General features: G+C 41.4%; 1 protein-coding gene across 1 annotated transcript in view; it reads right to left on the reverse strand.

Annotated features, from left to right (window-relative positions):
* The window catches only part of LOC120403776 (pseudouridine 5'-phosphatase), a 162007-nt gene that overhangs the window by 86423 nt on the left and 50401 nt on the right, over positions 1-25183 (reverse strand). The window contains exon 2 of the mRNA XM_039535410.1: positions 19466-19684. Within this exon, the coding sequence (XP_039391344.1) occupies positions 19466-19684 (219 nt within the window). The remainder of the gene's footprint in view (positions 1-19465; positions 19685-25183) is intronic.

Below are 25183 nucleotides of genomic sequence, written 5' to 3' on the forward strand. Positions count from 1 at the left end.
ATTTCTAAACAAGTTTTGTTATAGATAGAAAAATTACAATGATAGAGATACTCAAGTTATAACATGGCCTTTCAGTTTGTTTGTTTGTTTTTTACTTTGTGTCAGAACAACAAATACTGTAGCATCTACCCCACTTAAAAAAAACCACAACCTCCACTATCAGTTAAAACAATCATTTTAAAATATTATTGTTCTTCAATTAAAATATAAACACCAGAGTAGTCAATTAAAACAAACCATTCACTAGCGAGTTTTCACAGATTAAGCCAGAAATATTTTCAGATTCAGGTGAAAGGTGAAACTGAGCAACTACAGGAAGCCTCAGGCTATATGCTGAAAAATGCTGAAGACTTCACATTAACTTAAACTTGTCTGAATGTTTTATTTTCTCTCCTTAATTTTTTCTTTGTTTAAAAAGCAAACAAAAAAGCAAACCCTTCTTTAAAACAAACAAAAATAGGTAACTTTAAAATGCTTTTATATATATTTTGAGATGCTTATAGAATGTAGAGATGTAATTTAGTAAAGAATACTCTATTTTACACCTTACCTATTACATCTTTGTTTCTCCTTCCCCCTGCAATCCCTTCTGATTTTTAAAGCAATCAGAATAGTTATATAACAATCACATGACAAAACAAGACAACCCTCGTATCTGCTATTTTTCTCATATTGATGCAACTGGGCAATATGTTATGATAGCTACTGTTGTTAGTTCTAAATCCCAGGCTATCAGTTTCCATTATAACTCAGTGTTTATACAAACTAATTTTTCAAAATATTCAACTTTTGGACTCATATATGTTTTTTGCTAAATACATATTTATTTAAATTGCTTAAATTAATTCCCTTCAGTCGTTTACACACACACACACACACACACACTCACACACGCACGCAGGCAAACATAAACACACACACACACATAGGGAAACACACAGGAAAGACAAAATAAGAGACTCTTTCTATATATAGATCACACTTGTTTGAAGAGGGCTACACACAAAATGGCCAAAGTTTAAAAGATGAACTGTAGCATAAGTTTAGTGCTTAATATAGTCTGTACTTTGCTAAGCTTGAAGGAAAATGTGCTAAATGAAATTATAAATTGAAAATACATCACTTCTGAGCATGTTCATTGTGTATCAGTATTAATCAATGTTCACTGCATAGCCTTGAAGAAATTGTCTCCAATCAAAATGTGACAAGTTGGATCACAGACCCCCACCCCACCCCGGGAGCTGCCAACCGATGTGCCAAGATTACCTTTGCTCCTGTTTTCCCTACCAGCTCAGGACTCCAGCACCCTGTCTTGCTGAGCTAGACACTCCTATCTGCTCCAACAAAGACCCAGGGTCTGAATTACTTGCCCCAAAGTTGCAGGTTTACCTGAAAGCAGCTCACAGAAGTGTGCTTGTTTTTAACACTCAGATGCCCAACTCCCAATGGGGTCTAAACACAAATAAATCCATTTTACCCTGTATAACGCTTATGCAGGGTAAACTCATAAACTGTTACCTTCTATAACACCGATAGAGAGATATGCATGGCAGTTTGCTCCCCCAAGTATTAATACATACTCTGAGTTAATTAATAAGTAAAAAGTGATTTTATTAAATACAGAAAGTAGCATTTAAATGGTTCCAAATAGTAACAGACAGAACAAAGTAAGTCACCAAGCAAAATAAAATAAAATGCACAAATCTATGTCTAACAAAACATCTATCAGAGCAAAGATGGAAACTCACTTCCTTTTTCTTCAGATGTGAATTTCAGAGCCTAATTTGGATCTTTACGCATTAATACTTTGGGTCACAAGAACTGTTTTCTTAAATAGGCCTAGGCAACTAAATGCAACATCCTCCCTTTGATCTGACAGGAACATTTTTTGTTTCAATTGTTTTGAATAGAACATTTTAGGGAAAATGTTGAACAAAATGAAAACTTTTAATTTCATTCCAAATTTGTCATGAAAAAGAATTCTCATTTTTTTAATCGACCCTAAATTTTGTTTGTTTTCTCATGAAATATCATACTATTGTACATGTTCTGTTTACAAGTCTTTGATTCTTATTGTGATATTTTGTTCATCTGTGCTAGCTCTTCTTCTCCCTGCCCTCATTTTATTTCCCTTTTCTGTCATCCTTTACAGTTCTCTTGCCTTCCTCCCAACCATGCTGCATGCATCTTTCCCGCCCTATATACTTACAACTCCCTTGTACTGCTTCTCACCCCTCTCACTGTCTTCACTGCTTCTCGCCTTCTGACATTCTTTCTAACTAGGTTTTCATGCCACATCCATCACCATAGTAAATGTTGCTCCCATGCTATGTCTTGAAAAACCTTCCCCCTCCCCGCCCCCTGCCCTCCTTTCCAGTTAGTGTATTGGGCTCTCCTGCTGCTTCTGAGTATGCTAGCAGGAGAGTGAAGTGGACTAGGCTCCTGATTCCTGAAGTACCAATACTGAGTCTCTTCAGAGATTGTAACTCTAGTCCATTTTATGCTTATGCTAGGACAACCAAAACAAAACAAGCAGCCTATGAACACAGTGGAAGTACTGGAAGGAAGCTGAGATTACTGAGCAAAAAATAACAGTCCATAAATACACACTGTACTGTTTAGGGTACTTAAGTATGTGTTACCCATATCTTACATGAGTCATATCCAATTGTGCATGAATGGGAACCTTGAAGATAAATGTAACCTCTTTGTGCAAAGGCTGCCTATCTTTATTTCCAAATCATTTGTAATGTCTACATTGACTCTGATGTCAGACCAAACTAAAGCTCTTCAAGATTTCATCACCCTTTTTAATCAAAGAAAAACTAACATTACCATTCAGACCTCTGGCAACTTGACTGGATTTCTAGTTGATTTGATCATAATCCTTTAAGACTATGAAAGCAATTCTTCAGTAGAAACCTTTGTAGCTTTTGAGCACAAAAATGTGCCCAAGGAAAATAAAATACTCATTCCACACAAGGAGGGTGTAGCAGACTGTGCCAAAACTCAAATGTTTTTTTAAAATGTTTTTGGTGTAACTTGATGCTCTACAGACCTGGGAATCACAAATCATTATCAGCACTTGGCCTCGATCCTCAAGTGAAACTGGTATTGTTACTGTGATGATGGGAAAGTAATAAGGGTGGAGCCATCGACCATTTGCTGTAATTGCTATAGCTCTAGTGTTCAGTAGACTTTAGAAAAATCTCCTATATTCAACTGTTTCTTTAAGAGTATTATCAGCAATGCTACATTACTAGATACGAGTCAACAATGTTATACTGTTGCAAAAAAGAAAAGTGAGCACCATTCTGGGATGTATTAGCAGGAGTGTTGTAATAGAGGTTACTTACCTGCAACTGGAGGTTCTTCGAGATGTGTGGTCCCTATCTGAATTTCTCATTTGGGATACATATGCACACTATGTGCTTGAGTCCGGAATATTTTGTAAGTAGAATCCATTGGCCCACATGTGCACCATAGCTCTCCTCACGGTCTGAATGGAGGCCACAAAAGGTGGCGTGGGCTCATACCTCTCCAGTTTCCTATTCTTACTACAGTTCAAACAATCTGGAGCAGAGGGGATGGAGAGAGGGTAGTGAAATACACATAGGGACTACACATTTCAAAGAACTCTCAGTTATAGGTAAGTAACCTCAATTTCTTTTTCAAGTGATGGTCCCTATGTTTATTCCAAGTGTGGGAGATGAACAAACAGTAGTCAGACAGGTAGCTGTCAGGACACAGAAGTGATAGCTGAGTGTAGTACTGCCGTCTCTTCAGCTGTATCCACAGCTGACAACTGGACCAGCGCATAATGTCTCATGAAGGTATGCAAAGAGTTCAAAGTAGCTACCCCACATATCTCTAGCAGGGGCACGTCTCTCAGAGATGCAGCTGAAGCAACCTAGTGGAATAAACCCATATCCCCTCTGGAATGGGAATATAAACTAGTTGGTAACAAAGGGTAATACAACCCAAGATCCATTTTGAAAGTGTCTGTGTCAGTATAGTTTGACCCCTCGATCACTCTCCTATGTAAACAAATAGTTTAGGTGTCTTTCTAACATCCTTTGTTCTTTGCAAATAAAAGGCCAAAGCCCTCTGAACATCCAGAGAATGCAGCCGTCTCTCTTCATATGAGGCATGTCGTTGTGGAAGAAAACACTAGTAGGTGACTTATCTGAGTTAACATGAAACTCTGAAACTATTTTAGGAATTAATCTAGGGTGGGGCGTAATGAGACTTTTAAAAGATAGATAGATAGATAGATAGATAGATAGATAGATAGATAGATAGATAGATAGATAGATAGATAGATAGATAGATAGAAGCATACAGCAGATCTGCCATGAGCATTCCCAGCTTGCTTACTCTTCTGGCTGACATTACGGCTACTAGAAAGGTCAACTTCATGGAAAGAAGGCCATATAGCACATAGCTAGACACTCAAAAGGGGATTTAGTGAGTGACAGTAAAACAAAACTGAGGTCCCACTGAGATGCAAACTTCACCAATGGTAAAAAGGATCTGACAATCCCATTTAGAAATCTAGTTGTGACATATGAGTGCATATGGTATGGCTACAGGTTTCAGAGTGGTAGCCGTGTTAATCTGTATCAGCAAAAACAACGAGGAGTCCTTGTGGCACCTTAGAGACTAACACATTTATTTGGGCATAAGCTTTCATGGGCTAGAACCCACCTCATCAGATGCATGGAGTGGAAAATACAGGAGCAGGTATAAATACATGAAAGGATACACTCTTAGAGCCCCGACCAGGGATATTCTATCTGCTACCCAAAATCCATAATCCTGGACACCCCATCATCTCAGGCATTGACACCTTCACAGCAGAATTATCTGGCTATGTAGACTCTCTCCTTAGGCCCAACGCTAGCAGCACTCCCAGCTATCTTTGAGACACCACTGAGTTCCTAAGGAAACTACAATCCTTTGGTGATCTTCCAGAAAATACCATCCTAGCCACTATGGATGTAGAAGATCTCTACATGAATATTCCACACAAAGATGGAATACAAGCCATCAGGAATAGCATCCCCAATACCATCACGGCAAACCTGGTGGCTTCACTTTGTGACTTTGTCCTCGCCCACAACTATTTCAGATTTGGGGACAATTTATACCTTCAAGCCAGTGGGATAGCTATCAGTACCCGCATGGCGTCACAGTACGCCAACATTTTTATGGCTGATTTAGAGCAACGCTTCCTCAGCTCTCATCCCCTTACACCCTTACTCTACTTGCGCTACATTGATGACATCTTTATCATCTGGACCCAAGGGAAGGAGGCCCTTGAGGAATTCCACCAAGATTTCAACAATTTCCACCCCACCATCAACCTCAGCCTGGACCAGTCCACACAAGAGATCTACTTCCTAGACACTATAGTGCTAATAAGTGATAGTCACATAAACACCGCCCTATACCGGAAACCTACTGACCACTATACTTATCTTCATGCCTCCAGCTTTCATCCAGACCACATCACACAATCCATTGTCTACAGCCAAGCTCTAAGATACAACCGCATTTGCTCTGATCCCTCAGACAGACAAATACCTACAGGATCTCTATCAAGTGTTCTTAAAACTACAATACCCACCTGGTGAAGTGAAGAAACAGATTGACAGAGAGCCACATGGGTACCCAAAAGCCATCTACTACAAGACAGGCCCAACAAAGAAAGTAACAGAACACCGCTAGCCGTCACCTACAGCCCCCAACTAAAACCTCTCCAGCACATGATCAAGGATCTACAACCTATCCTGAAGGATGATCCCTCACTCTCACAGATCTTGGGAGACAGGCCAGTCTTCTCTTACAGACAGCCCCCCAACCTGAAGCAAATACTCACCTGCAACTACACACCACACAACAAAAACACCAACCCAGGAACCAAACCCTGCAACAAACCCCGGTGCCAACTCTGTCCCCATATCTGTTCAAGGGACACCATCATATGACCTAACCACAGCAGCCAAACCATCAGAGGCTCATTCACCTGCACATCTACCAATGTGATATATGCCATCATGTGCCAGCAATGCCCCTCTGCCATGTACATTGGCCAAACCAGACAGTTTCTACGCAAAAGAATAAATGGACACAAATCTGACATCAGGAATCATTACATTCAAAAACCAGTAGGAGAACACTTCAACCTCTCTGGTCACTCAATAGCAGACCTAAAAGTGGCAATTCTTCAACAAAAAAACCCTTCAAAAACAGAGTCCAATGAGAAACTGCAGAACTGGACACCATCAGATTAGTCCTGAATAAAGAATGGTAGTGGTTGGGTCATTACAAAACCTAAACCTAATATCCCGAATACTAATTTCCCCCTACTGTTACTCACACTTTCTTGTCAACTGTCTGAAATAGGACACTCTCATTACCACTTCAAAAGTTATTTTTCCTCCCTTGGTATCCTGTTGTTAATTAATTGTCTCATTAGACTGACCTCACACTTGGTAAGGCAACCCCCATCCTTTCATGTATTTATACCTGCTCCTGTATTTCCCACTCCATGCATCTGATGAAGTGGGTTTTAGCCCATGAAAGCTTATGTCCAAATACATTTGTTAGTCTCTAAGGCGCCACAAGGACTCCTCGTTGTTTTTTATGGCATGGGTATTCACCAGAGGATGGAAAATTGCTGATTGCTGATATCTGAGCATAAGATTTAAGCATAAATTGATACTCTAAGATAGCAGGGATCCCAGCTGATTCTGGAGGCAAATTGATTTCAGGAGAAATGGCTCCATTTTGCTGAGTAACAGCTTCTCATTGAGTCTTTTCTGCTTTAGTTAAGGACGGACTAAACCCTTTTAGAACCCAAGTACTCTGTTTCAGACAGCCATCCAAATGCCACACCCTGAGTTGCAACAGTCCTGGACTTGGGTGCTTGAACTTACCCCATAACTGTGCTAGAAGGTCTGTCAACCTGGGGATGTTCATGGGTGGATGAACCGAGTGCCTCAGCAGATCCGTAAAGAACTGTCTCAGCCAGTTGGGTACAATCAGGATGACTCAAGCTCTGTCTTGGCGGATCTTCCATAGAACTTGTAGTATCAATGGGATAGGAGGGAAAGCATACCCCTGTCAACTCCTCTGACACACCAGTAGGGCATCTCCCATCAATCTCTTGCTCATAGCTGCTTTGGAGATGTACCAAAGAAGATTCCTGTTCTCCTGCAAGGTAAAAAGATTCCCAGCCAGCATTCCCCACTTGGTGACAATATCGTTGAGAATTGAATTGTGGATCTCGCATTCATGATTTGCAGAAAAATGTCTGCTCAGGCAGTTCACTAGGGCAGTGGTTTTCAAACTTTTTTTTCTGGAGACCCAGTTGGAGAAAATTTTTGATGCCTGCGACCCAACAGAGCTGGGGATGAGGAGTTTTGGTGGGCTGAGGGGTCTCTGGGCTGGGACAGGGGGTTGGGATATAGGAGGGGGTTAGGGCTCTAGGGTGGGGTTGGGGATCTGGGTTTTGGGGTGAAGGAGGGGGTGCTGGGTTTGCGGGGGCTCAGGGCTGGGGCAGGGGGTTAGGGTGTGTAGGGGGGTCAGGACTCTGGGCTGGGGGTGAAGGGTTTGGGGTGCCAGAATGGGCTCCAGGTTGGGGGGGTTCAGGGATGGGGCAGTGGATTGGGGTGTGGGATTGGGACATGAGTTTACCTCAGGTGGCTCCCAGTCAGCGGCACAGCAGTGGGGGTGCTAAGGCAGGCTTCCTGCCTGTCTTGGCACCGTGGACCACGCTGTGCCCTGGCTCCTAGGCAGAGGTGCGCAAGCGGCTCTGTGCCTGCAGGCACTCCCTCCCTCCCCCCGCTCCCAGCTAGTGGGAGTGCAGAGCCAGTGCTGAGGTAGGGGGCGGTGCGTGGAGTCCCGTGGCCCTGCCATTTAGGAGCCGGACCTGCTGCTGGCCGCTTCCAGGGCACAGCGTGGTCTCAGAACAGGTAGGGACTAGCCTGCCTTAGCCGGGCAGCACCACCAACAGGACTTTTAATTGCCTGGTTGAGGATGCTGACCAGAGCCGCCGTGACCCAGTGCCTTACATTCCACGACCCACAGTTGGAAAACCACTGCACTAGGGAGTTTAGCACTCCTGGTAAATATAATGCAGATAGAGTTATGTAATGGCTGATACACCAATTCCAGAAGGCGACTGCCTATATGCATAAACGGAGAGATCTTGCTCCCTCCTGCCTCTTTATATTGAATATCGTGGTTTATTGCCCAATATTATTTGGACATATCTGGATCAGATGAGTGGTAGGAAGGCATCACAGGCTTGATAGCTCTCTGTGAGTTCTAGCTAATTGATATCCATTCTGGACTCCCGAGGGGTCCAGTCGCCCATGTGAGTTCCCCAACCCAAGAGGGAGATATTGGTAAATATTGTTGCCTCAGGAGTCACTGTGAGAAAGACTGTAAATCATTCTCTTCTCACCCATGCTGCCACTACTGAAAAAACCTTCATAGAGACCCTGGTTGCTGTAGCTACACCAAGGGAAAGAGCTCTGGATTGGTAATGCTCCTGATCAAAGAGGAACCTCCTGTGGGCTGAGTGGATGTATATGTGAAAATATACATCTTTCATGTTGACAGCCACAAACCATGTCCCTTCCTCTAATGAGGGAACTACTGAAGCCAAGGATATCATATGGAATTTTATTTTTTGAATAAACCTGTTCAGCTGTCTCAGATCAAGAATTGCCCTCCATCCCCCATTCTTTTGGGGGATCAAGAAGTAAGGGGAACAGAATCCCTTCCTGTGATGTAGAGGTGGAGCTCTTTCTATGGCTCCCCCAAGGAGAAGAGAGTTCACCTCTTGTCATAGAATCTCCTCATGAGAGTGGTCCCTGAAAAGGAACCTGGAAGGGGGGTTGTGGATAGGAGGTACCAGAAACTATCAGAGAGCTGTCATGAATAATCTCTAATATCCATTTGTCTGTAGTTAGAGCCTTCCAGCTTTTGGCAAATTGGGTAAGGCAGCCTCCAAATATCAGAGGAGAGGAATGAGGTGGCATGAATAAAGGGACACGGGTCTCGACACTCCCATCAAAAGAAACTCTCTGCTTGGGGGTTAGAGTACAGTATGGTGGGGACGCTGCAGAGGCTGGATTCCTAGATCCATAAACCCACGGGGGAGGGGAGGCATGGATCAGCCCAGGCTCGGAAAGCTAATGATCCAACCAGTGTACTAAATTCGGTGATGAATCCTGGTCATGTGCCACCTGAGGCATGTTGCACATAGGCTAAGAAGAAGAACCCATTGTCTCTTGCCTGGTGGCTTCTGAGGACATTGGTGGTAAAACGGCTGAGGAGGCGGTCTTGCCCTATATCCATCTATAATGTTTTCTCATAGGGGCAGGGGTACAAATGCCCAGTAAGCAAAGTGTTGTCCTCAAGTTTTTAAGGAAGTGGAGAGACTCATCTGTCTTCTCATGGAATAGGTTGATAATATCAAAAGGCAGATCTTGGATGGTACTCTGCACCTCTCTAGGAAAACCTAAGGATTCCAACCCCGAGTGTCTCCTCGTAGCAGTGACTGTAGCCATTCCCCTAGATGCACTATCTGCCATATCCACCACATTTTGGAGGGGAGTTTTGACCACCAATCTGCTCTCATCCACTAAGTCCTTAAATGGGTCCTATCCTCCTCAGGGAGCTTGTCCTTAAATTGAAAAATCTTGTTATTTATAAGTAGTAAAATAATATCTGGCCAAGAGGATCTTAATAATGTGAGATCTTGAACTGGAAAGAGGTGGAAGAGAAAACCTTTCTCCCTAGAAGGTCGAGTTGCTTGTGTCTATTATAGGAGGGAGTCATCTTTGGTTGCTGCTTGGACCATGCTGTAGTCACCTGCACCACTAAAGACTTAGGCAGTAATTGAGAGAACAAAAACTTATTTACCCCCCGCCCCCACTCACACACACCAAATGGGACAAGTAGCGCATCTTGGCCCTCTTATGGTGGGAGCACAAGAAGCAGGAGGAGTATGCCAAATTGTCCTTACCAGATCCATGATAGCCTCATTGATGGAGAGGGCCACTTGATTGGGAGACTGGGACCAGAAAGCTGCAGAATGTCTACTAAATTGTGCTGAGGTTCCTGGACTTTCTCAAGTTGAGTCTCTAGCTCTGAAGGAACCTGTGCATGAGCTATTGATATTTTTAAAGTAATCCAACAAAGACGGAGAAGATGGTGTAATCGCCTTGTCCCCTGAACATGACAAGATCACTCCCAGAATACCTCACCTTCCCCTTCTGAATATTCCAGTGGGAATGGTTGTGGGTATCCACAGGATGGCAAATAGGTCTCCTGTACCAATCCTGGGTATCTAGAGTAGGTTTCCACGGTCCCCAATATTGCCAACTGGCTGAGGAGGACCACCTGTCTCTTGGCCAATCATATCTGGATGGAGACTGGAACCCTAATCTTCTGGGGCTCCTGTCTAGTGCCACCTCCATCCAATGCCACAGCAGCTCCTGTGAGGCCTCAGATTCATCCATTGAGAAAGCTGAATCCCTTATTTCTGGTACCAATGGTTGTGCCCCAAGGCTGGCAGGTGGGGTAGAAGAATGACTCTGCCTTGCCAGGACAGCATCTTCCTCTGGTGTATCCACATCCCAGAACAGACAGTCCCAATAAGGGGGGGTGAATGTGCATAGGGAAGAGCAAAATGTCCCCCAGGGAGAGTCCACTGGCGGAGCCATCAGAACTAGAGCTTCCTTGGTTACTATGGTGGTTGGCTCCCTCCAGGGCTGTGTCACTACTGGTACACATTGGCTCTAAAAGTGGATGGGAGTACCAGGAGCTGTTTATCCCAAGCCTTCACCGCCAGAGCCATTGGATCTGTACCCTTGTGTGCCTCCCTCTCCTGTCTAGATTTATTTAGGCCTAAGCCCTTAGTGCCCATGTGTGCCAACTTTGATGGGGTCAGGGAGTGATCCTCTCTCTTTGGAGCAGTCTTAGATGAAGATGGCTTGTCCTTGTGTCTATGAGAGTGCCATTTGCCCTCATGTGAAGCCTTTTTTTAGGCTTAAGAGTCTTAGCCTCTGCTTGGTGAGACTGATATATGGGGCGGGGCAGGCCAGGAGGGAGAAGTCACCCAGACCAGATCTCATTGGAGCTTCAAAGTCTTCTCCAGGAGATATCTTTTGAGTGTTAGTTCCCAACCTTCATGAGTTCTGGTGGGAAAAGGTGCTATGAGAGTCACCCAGGCAGCAGAGGCAGTGCTGATATTTGTTGCTCACTGGAAAGGAGCAATGGAAGGAAATAATGTTTTAACCCTGGGACACGGGGCATAATCCAAGACTACTCAGGGTGACAATGTCCCTGGGTGGGAAAGAAATGGTGGAAAAAAACTAACTATACTTTGTACAGTATACTACAAAGACTACTAAAACTACCTCTATCTAATACCTTACTGCAATGACGCAGTTAAAAGGGAGCTGATGACAGCAACAATTTCAACTCACATCCTGAGGGGGTAAGAAGGAACTGGAGAGGTGTGTGCCTGCACCACCTTTTATGCCCGTCGTCGGAGCACAAGGAGAGCTATGGTGCGCGTGCAGGCCAAAGGCACTACTTACAACAAAATCCTGTTTCAGGTGCATGCATATCCCACATGTGGAACACACATAGGGACCATCATACAAAGAAGTAATTCTTCCACTATACTCAGCACTGATAAGGCCTCAACTTGGAGTGCTGTTTCCAGTTCTGGGTACCATACTTCAGAAAAGATGTGGATGAATTGGAGAAAGTCTGGAGGAGAGCAATGAAAATGAGTAAAGGTCTAGAAAACATGACTTACAAAGAAAGATTGGAAAAAGTGGGTTCAGTCTGGAAAAGAGAAGACTGAGGAGGGACAACAGTCTTCCAGTAGGTAAAAGGTTGTTATAAAGAAGAGGGTGATAAATTGTTCTTCTTAACCACTGAGGACAGGACAAGAAGTAATGGGCATGAATTGAAGCAAGAGAGATTTACGTTAGACATTAGGAAAAACATTTCTATGGCTATTCCTATGCTCATATATATATATATATATATATCTATGTATATATATATATATATATATATATATATATATATATATATATATATATATATAAAAGTAGAGCTGGAAATTACTAATCTATTTCCAAGCCAAGGAAATAATAAGCTGCTAGTAACTAATGTATTTTTCTCACTTTTCCTGCACTTTAAACAATAGCAAAGATTCTTCTCAGAGTGCAGTTGGGTCCATGTTCCAAGTAGTATGCTTCCCCTTTCCAACACCGCTTCGAAAACTACCCTACTCATCCCACAAATTAACTTACATAACTGCAATGTCTGCTAATTACACTTGTAACCAGTCAGAAATATAAAAAGAGAAAGTGTCGTTGGTACTTCCTGAGAGCTCTGTCAATCTGACATTTCCTAGGCCTAAACTGAACCTAGATTAGCAGGAGACAATTTGAGGTTTAATAATCTGCTAAAATAACAAATTCCATCCTGCACAATATGCCACATTATGTGATAACATGTACATAAATGACAATGCAAGAATGTTTCTTGCACTCATTCAAGGACCCCATGAAGTTAAGTACAATGTATAGTGACAATGTGTTCCCTCACACAGAGAATATAAATTATGTAAGAAATAAACTATACCCAATTTTAGGTGTTTGGGACTAATGTAATGAATATTTGATCAGAAGAAAGACTTTAGTCAAGGGAGCACTGTTGCAAGTTCGTGTTTCTACCAATCTAAAAGCAGGTGGAAAAGGGATCTTGGCAGTATGCTAAATTGGCTATAAATTTTGTTTAACTGATCTTTTTTTTTAATTATATAAATATAACAATGTTTTAGTTTTTCTTATGGACTTTCCTCATTTTTTTAAAGAGATTCTATGGCTATGTGTTCACAATTTGATTTCACTATGATTGGTCAACAATGTTTCTGACTGTCCAGGTTGCCAGAGCTCCAAGAGGTAATTTTGGCTTTACTTTATTAAAAAGTTGATGAAATCCTGAAAAGCTTTAATTTGATATTGATCCCAAGCAAAAGTAATGGAGCAGCTAATATGGGATTTGATTAATAAAGACTTAAAGAAGGCAATATAATTAATGCCAGTCAACAGGGGTTTATGGAAAATAGATCTTGTCAGACTAACTTGATATCTTTTTTGATGAAATTACAAGTTGGATTGTGTTAATGTAACATACTTAGACTTCTGTAAGACATTTGACTTGCTACTACACAACATTTTGATTAAGAAATTATAACGAGACAAAATTAACATAGAATATATTATATGGATTAAAAATTAGCTAACTGACATGCCCCAAAATGTAACTGTAAATAGGGAGTCATCACTGAAAGGGTGAATTTTAGTGGGGTCCCACAGAGATCAGTTCTCAGCACTATGCAATTTAATATTTTCATCAATTAAAACTGCAAGAAAACAAAAAATCTTCACTGATAAAGTTTGGGCAAGTGGTAAATAATGAAGAGGACAGGTTACAGAGTGATCCAGATTATTTTATAAACTGGGCAAAAGCAAACACAGTTTTACTACAGCTAAATGTAAAGTCACAGAACTAGAAACAAAGAATTTAGGCCAAATAGACAGGATGAGGGACTATATCCTGGGAAGGAGTGACTCTCAAAAAGATTTGGGGGTCACAGCGTATAATCAGCTGAATGTGAGCTCCCAGTACAATGTTATGGCCACAGGACTAATGAAATAATTGTATATACAAACAGAGAACTCACGAGTAGAAATAAAAACGTTATATTACTTCTGTATTTGGCAGTTATGCGATTGCAACTGGAATACTATGTTCAATTCTGGTGTCCACAATTCATAAAAGATTTTGAAAAATTTGAGGTTTCAGAGAAGAGCCACTATAGTGATTAAATGATTGGAAAATATGCCTTAAAGTGAACGATTCAAGAAACTTATTCTGTTTAGCATAACATGAGGAACAGAAATTTGATAATAGAAGGCTCTTAAACTACTAAAGATATAACATCCAAAGATATAAGTTCCAATGGTTGGAAGTCGAAGCAGGACAAATTCAGACTAGAAATAAGGCAGTTTTTAAAAACAGTAATTAATCATTGCAAGAATTAATCAAGTGTGTGGTGGATTCTCCATCATTGGAAAATTTTAAGTCAAGAATGGATGGGGTTTTTTTGTTTGTTTGTTTGTTGTTTTTTAAAGTTTTTAAGGTAAGTATGCAAATGAAGAAAGGCTGTTGTAAGAATAAAACCAATTTTTGTTGTTGCTGTTGTTTGGAGTTACATAAAAATGGATTATTTAAAAAAGAGAGAAAATTTTAGCAAAATATTTAGTTTTCAAAGAAGCAATTTTCCAACAAAAATACATTTTGTTAGAAACAATTTGACCATTTTGCCCACTTGTAGGATCAGGAAAAAATTCACCATAGATCCTACATCTTACAAGGCGTTTCACCTATGAGTTGGTTTTACTCTGGCTGGCCATGGCATTTCAAGAATGGGTAAAGTGACTTTTTTTCTTTCTTCAGATCCGCCATTTTGTTTACAACCCACTTAGCAGTTCCCAGGGAACTCATGCTGCTTGAAGAAGAAAGCAGAAACATGACTGAGATACGGAAGACTTAAGAAAAATAGAAATGGGAGCACACACACAAAAAAATCAGTAATTTTAAAGAATAAATATGTCATTTGCTGATGGGAGTCAAGAAGCTCACAGCCACCTTTACTGCTTGGTTGGCATCAAAACCGCAATGAGCTTGTTGACTCCCTTCATGGCAGTAACTGTAATTCAACCCACTTGTGAAGGTCAGCAGAAACTAACTTGAGACAGAATCTGAAAGCAGACCAATGGATTAACATTTTCAACAGAAAATGGGATTTAGGACCTTATTCCCCATGGATTAGACTCCTAAGTGTATAAGTGACTTCTGAAATTTTTATTTGTAGTCTATTAAATATACTTTACTTTCATAATTAGCTTTAAAATATAGCACAGAAGAACTGTCTTACACTCTACTACATGTCTTTCCTTTCAGCTTCATGCTATTTTTTGTAGATTTTTGTGTTCTTTTCAAGGAATATAATTTTTCTGAGGTAGAGCTCCATATCCCTGATGGAGCAACTAAGAATCTCCTCCATATTTTACTCCTGCACTTATAATACCATACTTCAGAGCCTCCTTGTGGTGGGGCTGCTACTCAAAGGGTCTGCTCCTAGACACCTCAGAGAGTAGGAAAGCAAAATTGATAATTGAACATATTATCCCATGTTTCTCACATATTGAGAAGCTGCCTATTAGCTTGATAGCCAAATCTGTGCAGACCATTTTCACAAGTCCACTAGCTGAGATCCTTTTCTATCATTTTTTGAGACATGGATCCTCATCCATGTGCTAAATCAGACATTTTCTTTTTGCCTACATAAAAGTTTGACAAGAATGAAAGACAAATGATTTCATTAAATTAGTTCAGCCTTCAGCTCTGACCCCAAATTGTCTAAATGCAAATGAGATTTACAATTTTAAAGAGATGTAAGGGATGTAGAGACATTTCAGATTCCTCTACATTTATTTGGCAAACAGTTCCGCTTTTGAAGAACTCACTTATTCCACAATCCAGAACACTACTGACCTTCTTATTACTTGTACAAAAGAGCTGACAAGCCACAGTTTTGATCGATCTCCAGTTAACAAGACCCAGGAGGTCAAAGCTATCCTTCCCTTCGAGAAGGAAAAGAAAGCCAACAGCAATTTGATGAATCCAAGTAAAAGAACAAACAGCCAAAAAATAACACAGAAGATAAAAATTTGAAGCCTGTTTGGGGCGAGAGTGGTAAGAGAGCTTTTTTAAAATATTATTATGTATTTATTTGCTTAATTGACTTTTATGTTATTTTGTGTTCTCCAACTTTGAAAGTTGCTGAGAAAAGACGGTTACCTACCTTTCGTAACTGTTGTTCTTCGAGATGTGTTCCTCATGTCCATTCCAATAGGTGTGTGCGCGCGCGCCACGTGCACAATTGTAGCAAGTTTTTACCCTAGTAGTACCCATAGGGTCAGCTGTCGAGCACCCTGGAGTGGTGCCTTTGTGGTGGTGTATATAGGTCCCTGCTGGCCCGCTGTCTGTTCAGTTCTTTTTGATGGAATATTCTGACAGAGGGGAGGCAGAAGGGATTTGGAATGGACATTAGCAACACATCTTGAAGAATAATAGTTACGAAAGGTAGGTAACCGTCTTTTCTTCTTCGACTGATTGTTCATGTCCATTCCAATAGGTGACTCCCAAGCAATTTCGACAGAGGAGAGGTCAGAGTACACCAAGTTGCTGATTGCAGTACTGCTCTGCTGAAGGCCGCATTGTCCCTCGCCTGTTGAGTGATGGCATAATGTGATGTGAAGGTGTGGATGGAAGACCATGTTGCTGCCTTGCATATGCCCTGAATGGGGACCTGGGCAAGGAAAGTAGCAGAAGAGGCCTGCACTCTTGTGGAGTGCGCTGTCAATGCTGGGGCTGGGATCTTAGACAGGTCATAGCACGTTCTGATGCAGGACGTTATCCATGACGAGATGTGCTGGGATGAGATGGAAAGCCCTTTCATCCTTTCGGTGATTGCAATAAAAACCTCTGGTGAGTTACGAAACAGCTTTGTGCATTCAATGTAGAAAGATAGGGTACATCTGACATCCAGGGAATGGAGTGCCCACTCTTTGTTGCTGGCATGAGGTTTAGGAAAGAATACCAGTAGAAATATGTCCTGGTTAACATGAAATTGCGATACTACCTGGGGTAGGAATGCTGGGTGAGGGCGTAGCTGCACCTTGTCCTTGTAAAAGACTATGTAGGGGGGCTCGGAAGTCAGCGCTCTGACCTCGGAGACCCTTCTGGCCGAGGTTATGGACACCAGAAAGGCCACCTTCCAGGAATGGTAGGATAGGGGCAGGTCGCGAGAGTCTTGAAAGGGGGACCCATAAATCCGTATAGGAACATGTTAAGATTCCACTGAGGAATGGGCTGCCTCATCTGGGGGTAAAGCCTATCCAAGCCCTTAAGAAACCAGCCCACCATGGGATTGCTAAAGACTGACCTGCCCACCACACCTGGGTGGAAGGCCAAAATGGCCACCAGGTGTACCTTAATAGATGATATTGCCTACCACTGTTGCTTCAGGTACAAGAGGTAGTTTAGCACAAGGGGAACAGAGGCTTGCTGCAGGGAGGTATTTTCTGTATGGACCAAATGGAGAAACGCTTCCACTTCATCAGGTACGCTGTTCGAGTGCAGGGCTTCCTGCTCCTCAACAGAACTTACCTAACAGAGTCCAAGCACTGCAGTTCAAGCTGGTTCAGCCATGGAGTTTCCATGCCATGAGGTGGAGGGACCCCAGGTTGGGGTGTTGTAGTTGGCCATGATCCTATGCGATGAGGTCTGGGAGCATAGGAAGGGCCACTGGCCTGTCCACTGATAGGTTCAGAAGTGTGGTGAACCAGTGCTGTCGGGGCCATGCTGGTGCTATGGGGATCACTGAAGCCCTGTCCTGCTGGATCTTGAGGAGGACCTTGTGTATGAGGGGGAAGGGCGGGAACGCATATAGCAGGTGACGCGTCCATGGTAGGTGAAAGCCGTTCACTATGGAACTGTGGCTGTGGTTCTGAAAGGAGTAGAACAGCTGACACTTTCTGTTGGTCCACGTCACAAACAGGTCCACGTGGGGATAGCCCCACCTCTGGAAGATCGAAAGGGCAATGACCACTCTGAAAGATCACTCGTAAGAGTTGAACGAGCGACTGAGGTGGTCCGCTAGTTCGTTCTGTGCTCCCAGCAGATAGGAGGCCTGTAGCTGAATGCAGAAGTCCCACAGTCGGCGAGCTTCCTGGCACAGGGGAGAGGAGCGAGCACCACCCTGTTTGTTTATATAGAACATCACTGTGGTGTTTCCATCAGTACTGAGACACATTTGCCCTGAAGATGAACCTGGAATGTCTGGAAATCCAGGCGAATTGCTCTCAGCTCCCTGACGTTGATATGCAGCGACAGTTGTGGTTGTGACCGCATGTCTTGAGTTCTGATACTGCCCAGCTGTGCTCCCCAGCCTGTCTGCGATGTGTCTCTGAGCAGTGACAGTGAGGGGTGTGGGCCAGCTGAGTGTTAGCTGAATATACAAATTATATCCAGATCTTCTGTTTCTGTTTTTTTAAACTTGCTGCCCTCCCTATCCTCATCCCCACATACATTCATTTTACCCCCAGCCCTTTTAAGATATTAGGAAATTAGATATAAATACAGCCACCCCTCCAAAAAAATTTTTCTAGACTACTGGTAGTGCATCATAAAGGCTGAAAGGCCAACATTCAAAATGCAGAAAGTTCCAAAAGTTATGTTTGTTACAGTTACATTAATTAGGCTACTTTACACGTACCTGGAATTTGCTATTCTGCCCACTTATTATATTTTGACATCAAATATTACTGTTTGCTCTAGAAACATTAACTTTAAATTCTATGTTGGTAACAAACTTAGTTTAGGATTTTCTTCTTTTGCATGCCTGAACTTGTTACCTAGGGCTTTTTCCCCTCTCCCATTACATACTACAAACATAAACGAAAGAACATTTTACTAATGGAACTAAGATTACAAGTTCAAGCACTCAGAATATGCAACATATATATATGGACAGACACATAAATCTGTCTACATGTGTAAAGGCATGCATATTGTCTATTTTACACAAATACACTAGCAGGGGTCAGCAATCTTTCAGAAGTGGTGTGCCGAGTCTTCATTTATTCACTCTAATTTAAGGTTTTGCGTGCCAGTAATACATTTTAACGTTTTTAGAAGGTCTCTTTCTATAAGTCTATAATATATACCGGTAACTAAACTATTGTTGTATATAAAGTAAATAAGGTTTTAAAAATGTTTAAGAAGCTTCATTCAAAATTACATAAAAATGCAGAGCCCCTCGGACTGGTGGCCAGGACCCGGGCAGTGTGAGTGCCACTGAAAATCAGCTCACGTGCCGCCTTCGGCACGCGTGCCATAGGTTGCCTACCCCTGCACTACAGTGCATACACATACACACCTTAAAAGAAACTTGTTGAATTACACAGCTGATCTCAAATATTATAAAATGAAAACTAGATCATGCAACTTATAAACTTCATGCATATTTATCCTGTCCATGTGTTTTCCTGTTCTTTAAAACATGTATTAAGAGCAGCTGTTCCATAAGTGTATATGAAAAAGCTCTCAGCATCCTCAGTACCTTTCTACCAAGTACACAGGCAATTTTTAGCAAAACCTGTCAAGCCAAGAGTGAAGAAATCAGGTCTGTGAGAGAAGGTGCTTTGTGAAAGGAGGTTTTAGAACTATACAATAGTCACAGTGTTTAAATAATTTCACATGCAGTTATTTAAATATTGAAGAGAAACACCTGGCATCAATGCAGCATTAGGAAATATTTTTTCCTGCTTCATTTTACTTTCATGCAGTAGCTCCTCTTTGGTCATCGGAAGTTCAAGTACATCTCGAACAATCTGTGCTCCCTCCAATGCTTTTTTGCCCATGACTAATGATTTCAAATCCCAGGTATACGCCTTTCCAAAGCGTTCACATATTTCTTGAAAAACCACAGTATAAAGATGCTCAGTATCTGCAAAATAAGAGAAAGAAAAGGCATTTGTAATAGGCAAGGCCAGAATCAGTACCAAACTCTTATGTCAAGAACACCCAAACTTTGCCTACTTGGACGGTCACACTGGCAATTTGTCAGGTGCCACAAGGGTATACCTAAATGGAACTCATCACAGCTGTCCTTATATTTAATACAGAAGTGAGCCAGACTGACGAGATCCACATAGTACACCAAGTATCAGGTATTCTTACTCGTCAAAGGCAACACTTCTATGTTATAGGAAAACACTGTGGGCCACGATAAAGAACTATATTGACCTGCAATTTCACTGTCTCTATCCCGCCTGGGCTACTACACAGTACATGTAAGAAAAGCAATCTTAATTAAGATATCATATTTATTCTTCAACTGACTATCTCCTAAGTCAATGTAAGTTACGTCGCTCAAAGGTGTGAAAAAGCCACCCCACTGAGTGATGTAAGTTATATCGACTTAAAGCGGTGTCCACACCGTGCTATGTCAGCGGGAGATGCTCTCCCGCTGACCTAGCTTCTGCCTTTCGTTGAGGTGGAGTATTATGCTGATGGGAGAGGGCTCTCCCATTGGCATAGCACATCTTCACCAGATGCACTACAGCGGTGCAGCTGCGCCTATATCGTGTAGTAATGTAGACTACCCCTGAGAAAGAAAAACAGAGAAGGAAATCTGGTACTTGAGGGATGTCACAGAATCGTAGAAGATTAGGGTTGGAAGAGACCTCAGGAGGTCATCTAGTCCAATCCCCTGCTCAAAGCAGGACCAACACCAACTAAATCATCCCAGCCAGGGCTTTGTCAAACTGGGCCTTAAAAACCTCTAAGGATGGAGATTCCACCACCTTCCTAGGCAACCCATTCCAGTGCTTCACCACCCGCTTAGTCAAAATTACATATTCAATTTAAATTACAACAAATAATTTATTTTAAAAGTTATTTTAACATCAGCTGCGGAGTTGCTTCAAAAGATACCAAAGTCATTATTACAGTGCTGCTGGCATGACTACATTTATACATTTATATCTGACTGTGTTTCCACTATAGCCCACCCTCTCATCTCTTCTTGTTTCCAGGGGTTAATGGTAAGAGGTCACTTCAGGTAGTATCTTGGCATATAAAAACTCAGCCGCAGGACAAAGCTTTTATTTTTAAATATGATTAGTTTTAAAAACAACAAAAAAATACCCACCGTCCCCTGCCAAAAACAGAACTTTTCCGAGGTTTGGAAAAGTGAAGGTTGATAACATTAGATCTAGTCAAAAAGAATGTGACTAGTAATATCTCCATTATTTAATTCCCACCTCTTCAGCAGAGACTATAAACTGTACCTTTATAAGTAGTCTCTCTTAAACACTATAGGTTGCTTTCCCACCATGTTCTCATTTTTCTCTCTCATACATTCCCTTGCCTAGAAACCTTTCACCTCCTTTTAATTTAGTCAAAGGCAATAGTTAAATGAACAATTTCTCAGTATGTTTTTCAAACATTTCAGTACTTTCAATGTGAACAGACTACAGCCAACATCTGGGGAGAAAGTTGTAGACACATCTTTCAAATGCACTGAAAGAAATTATAGTGACTGTTTCCTCTTAATGGGGCAGTTGGCGTGTACTTAACAGAGAGACATTCTGACAGTTTTCCACTTTTCTAAGATCTTGATTAAAATAAATAATTTAACAAATAAGAGAGGCTAGAAAGGTCCTTACACAGTACACTACGTGCTTCAGCGTCAACTCAAACCTGCCTACTTTGAGTGTGCGTTTCTCACCTGCAGTTTATTTAAAAGTTTCAGGATCTGTAGTTTAAGCTTGAACTTTCAGCACAACAAATCCACCATACTAACATGCTGGAAGATTCTCTCTAGATGATTTCTAGATTGGCTTCTAATGAAAAACCGTTCCTATGCAAGGTTACACTTATAAACTAGTTCCTTTTATTTTGGGAAATTATTTTTAATAGAAGAAAAATAAAACGTACCTCCACTCACTGTCTTGCTAAGTAGCATAGAGAAAAGATGAAAATTTCAGAAACTTTAAATTCTAAGCTTTGCCACTGCGATAGCTTAGAGAACAGACTATAGAGGTGTGAGCAAATGAAAGCAATACAGTCCCTGCCCTCTGCAGCAGTCTGGCGCACATACTCCTTTGCTGCTCAACTCCACTAGTGTGCTTTTCTTGAGACCAGCAGATGGTTCTAATTTGAGATCAATGAGAAACATATGGGATATTTCCTATCATCTCAGTAGGAACAAGTGAATACACAATGGAGCAGAAACAAACGATTTTGCTGACCACTAAGTCACTTTGGTTTCAGCATTCTGTGTCAGTAAAGGTCCATCTTAGTTTAAGGAGTCTAGAAGTCTAGCAGACAGGTCAAGAAGTAACCCTCAGCCTACACAAATCTGTAACATTTGCTGAAGATGCTGCTTAAACAATTCAAATGTACAGGGGGCAAAGAGTTAAGCACACTACTAATTTCATCATGGGTGGAACCCAAAGCAGACCAGTTATATCACAATACTGCTCCAGATCAGCACAAATTCAAGTGAGTTGTCACTGAAAGGTGTCCAGATTGATAGCTTGAGAAAGGAGAAAAAACTGTTCTCTTGGCACTACCAGCTGGTGTTCTCAGCAAGTTGAGGTGAAGATGAATTGACAAGATAATACTTAAGATGTCACAGCTCTGTTTTTCCTTTGTTTCTGATATGTTGAGAATTTAAAAAATAAAATAAAATTGAGATCAACTAGAAAAAAAAGAAACCTAAACCTTGATAAAATTGAAAATTAATTCCCATCCAGTTCAGCAATCTATGGAAAGCTAAATCAGGGAATCAAAGAACAAAATTACAGAAGATTAAAACTCTCCTACACAGGTTCAAAATAAATAAGTTTTAAACTATCTATAGGTGAATATGCAACATTACAGGTTAAGATCCCCAAGTTAACCCACCCCCCATTTTTTTAACATATAACAGCTGTGAACTGCTGTTTTTCATTCTACAGAAATAGTTAATAGCATCCAGATTGCTGACTTAAAAATAGACAGTTCTGAATTGCTACAGTTTACAAACTGAACAGCATTTCATAGAAAACTATGCACACACACACTTTACAAAACACCTGTTAATAATTGCATACAATTACTATTTCAATACGATGGTACCTAAGACCCCAAACAAGAATCAGGGCCCCTGATGTGCTAGGAACAGAACAAACAAGTAACAAATAAGATGGTCCCTACCCTCATACACCAATTCAGCAAGGTGTGTGTCTATTTTAAGCACCTAAGTAGTCCTGCTGATTTCAATGAAACAACTCTCATACTTAAAAAGTTAGGCTTAAGTACCTTGCTGAATTAGAGTCCCAAATTGCCTCCTTCTCTTCCTTTTGTCATTAAAATATTTGACAATAAGAATTTGCTTATGAAGATCATGATCTTTGTTCCAAAGAGATTATGTCACTTCTTACACTCCACTTGAATTTATAAAACCTGGACATTGGACAAATGGCTGAAATGGAAATTCTAAAAATCCCTAGTTTCTTATATCATGACTTCAGGTAAAATTATGAATTTATGAATTCGTAAGAAACAAAAAGGTTTTCAATCTGATATTTTCATTATTAAAGAATGAAGAACCCTGTGGTCCTCCTGTGCCCATAGCTGTAATCTGGAAGGGTCTTACACAGTTGTGGAAGCTTTACTCCCCTGGGCAAACCTGTAGGACTATAGCACAATTAATAAAGTAACTGAAATAACTCTGACTTAATCTTCAGTCAGAATCTGGGGCAACATCTAATTAAAAATACATAAAATAAAACTCCCAGTGCCTATACATAAAATAAAACTCCCAGTGCCTATAAGGCCTATATTTTTGTGTTAAAAAAAGAATAGAGCCAATCGTGAGTGTGTGTGTGTTGTGTCACAAACACACAGGATTAGTTCCATGTTTTTTTAAATACAAAAACATGTGAGAACTTCCCCTCGGAACGCTGCAACATCAGCTAGCTATCCAACAGTAACAGTACTCTTTGCTTTGTTATTTTGTTATCCATGCTGACATGGGAGTATCTCAAAAAAAGTGCTGAACATACTACAGCCAGGTTAGTTTTTGTTCCATTACAAGCAGGGGGGTGGGGAGATATGCATAGCCAACTAAATGGCAAGACACTATGAGTATGGAAAGTAATTGTATTTTCAAGCTACTATATGCAAACAATGGAAAGTAAAATATTCTATATAAAAACTAAGGTGTGATTGTTAAAGGCACGAAGGGGGAGCTTAACTTCCATTGAAAGGCAAGAGGAGTTGTGTGCCTAGCTCCCCTTTATACCTTTGAAAATCCCCCGTGCTAATTGTGTCCTTCTAAATTTCATCTCATCTCATATACGTAGATGTAGTCAACATGGCGTACTGCCCACCAACTTCATTTCACTGGGATGAGTGATTTTATTCCCTAGCCACATAGGCATTCAATAGTCATTTTTATGGTGATCCTTCTTGTATAGAAAGAGGAAAGGCTACACCATTGTTAAAGCAACAAAGAATCCTGTGGCACCTTATAGACTAACAGACGTTTTGCAGCATGAGCTTTCGTGGGAAGAATGCACTTCTTCGGATGCAAGATACACCATTGTTGTTGCTTACATTGTGTAAAAGCCAGTTAACAATAAATACAGATAATGTGACAAGAATTATAGAGGTGTTGGATTGCTCTATTTGTGATCCCACAGAAAAATATGCTGAAGCATACCAGGAAAGCCTGGAGGTAACTTGTATTACAGTACACTGTAAAACATGATTGTTTATAATCTGTTGAAATCACCAAAGAGAATCTGAATTAAAAGAACAGTTCTAGCCAGGTTGGGGTTGTGTATTGTGCTCATCACTGTAATATCTAAGCATCTCCTCTTTACCAACTGCCTGTGACCCAGGAAGATACTTGAAGATGGCAAAATGTAACTTATTAATGAAAAAAGCAGGGGTTGGCAACCTCTGGCACGCGGCTCACCAGGGTAAGCACCCTGGCAGGCCGGGCCAGTTTGTTTATCTGCCGCGTTGGCGGGTTCGGTGGACCATGGCTCCCACTGGCAGCGGTTCGCCGTCCCAGGCCAATGGGGGCGGCGGGAAGCGGCAAGGGCCTAGGGATGTGCTGGCTGCGGCTTCCCGCCTCCCACATTGGCCTGGGACACGAACCGTGGCCAGTGGGCGCCATGGTCAACTGAACCTGCCGATACGGCAGATAAACAAACTGGCCCAGCCCACCAGGGTGTTTACCCTGGCGAGCTGCGTGCCAGAGGTTGCCGACCCCTGGAATAAAGCTTGGATCTAAGTTTTTTTGCCTGTTTTATTAATTTATTACAATACATTTTAAATTAATCTACAGTTTATCAAGAAGATTAATAGGCATGCCAGCTTCCTTCAGCTATAGATAAGGCTATGATTTAGTCATGGGTATTTTTAATAAAAGTCATGGTCAGGTCAC

This window comes from Mauremys reevesii, linkage group 1, assembly GCF_016161935.1.
Source record: "Mauremys reevesii isolate NIE-2019 linkage group 1, ASM1616193v1, whole genome shotgun sequence".
NCBI lineage: Eukaryota > Metazoa > Chordata > Testudines > Geoemydidae > Mauremys > Mauremys reevesii.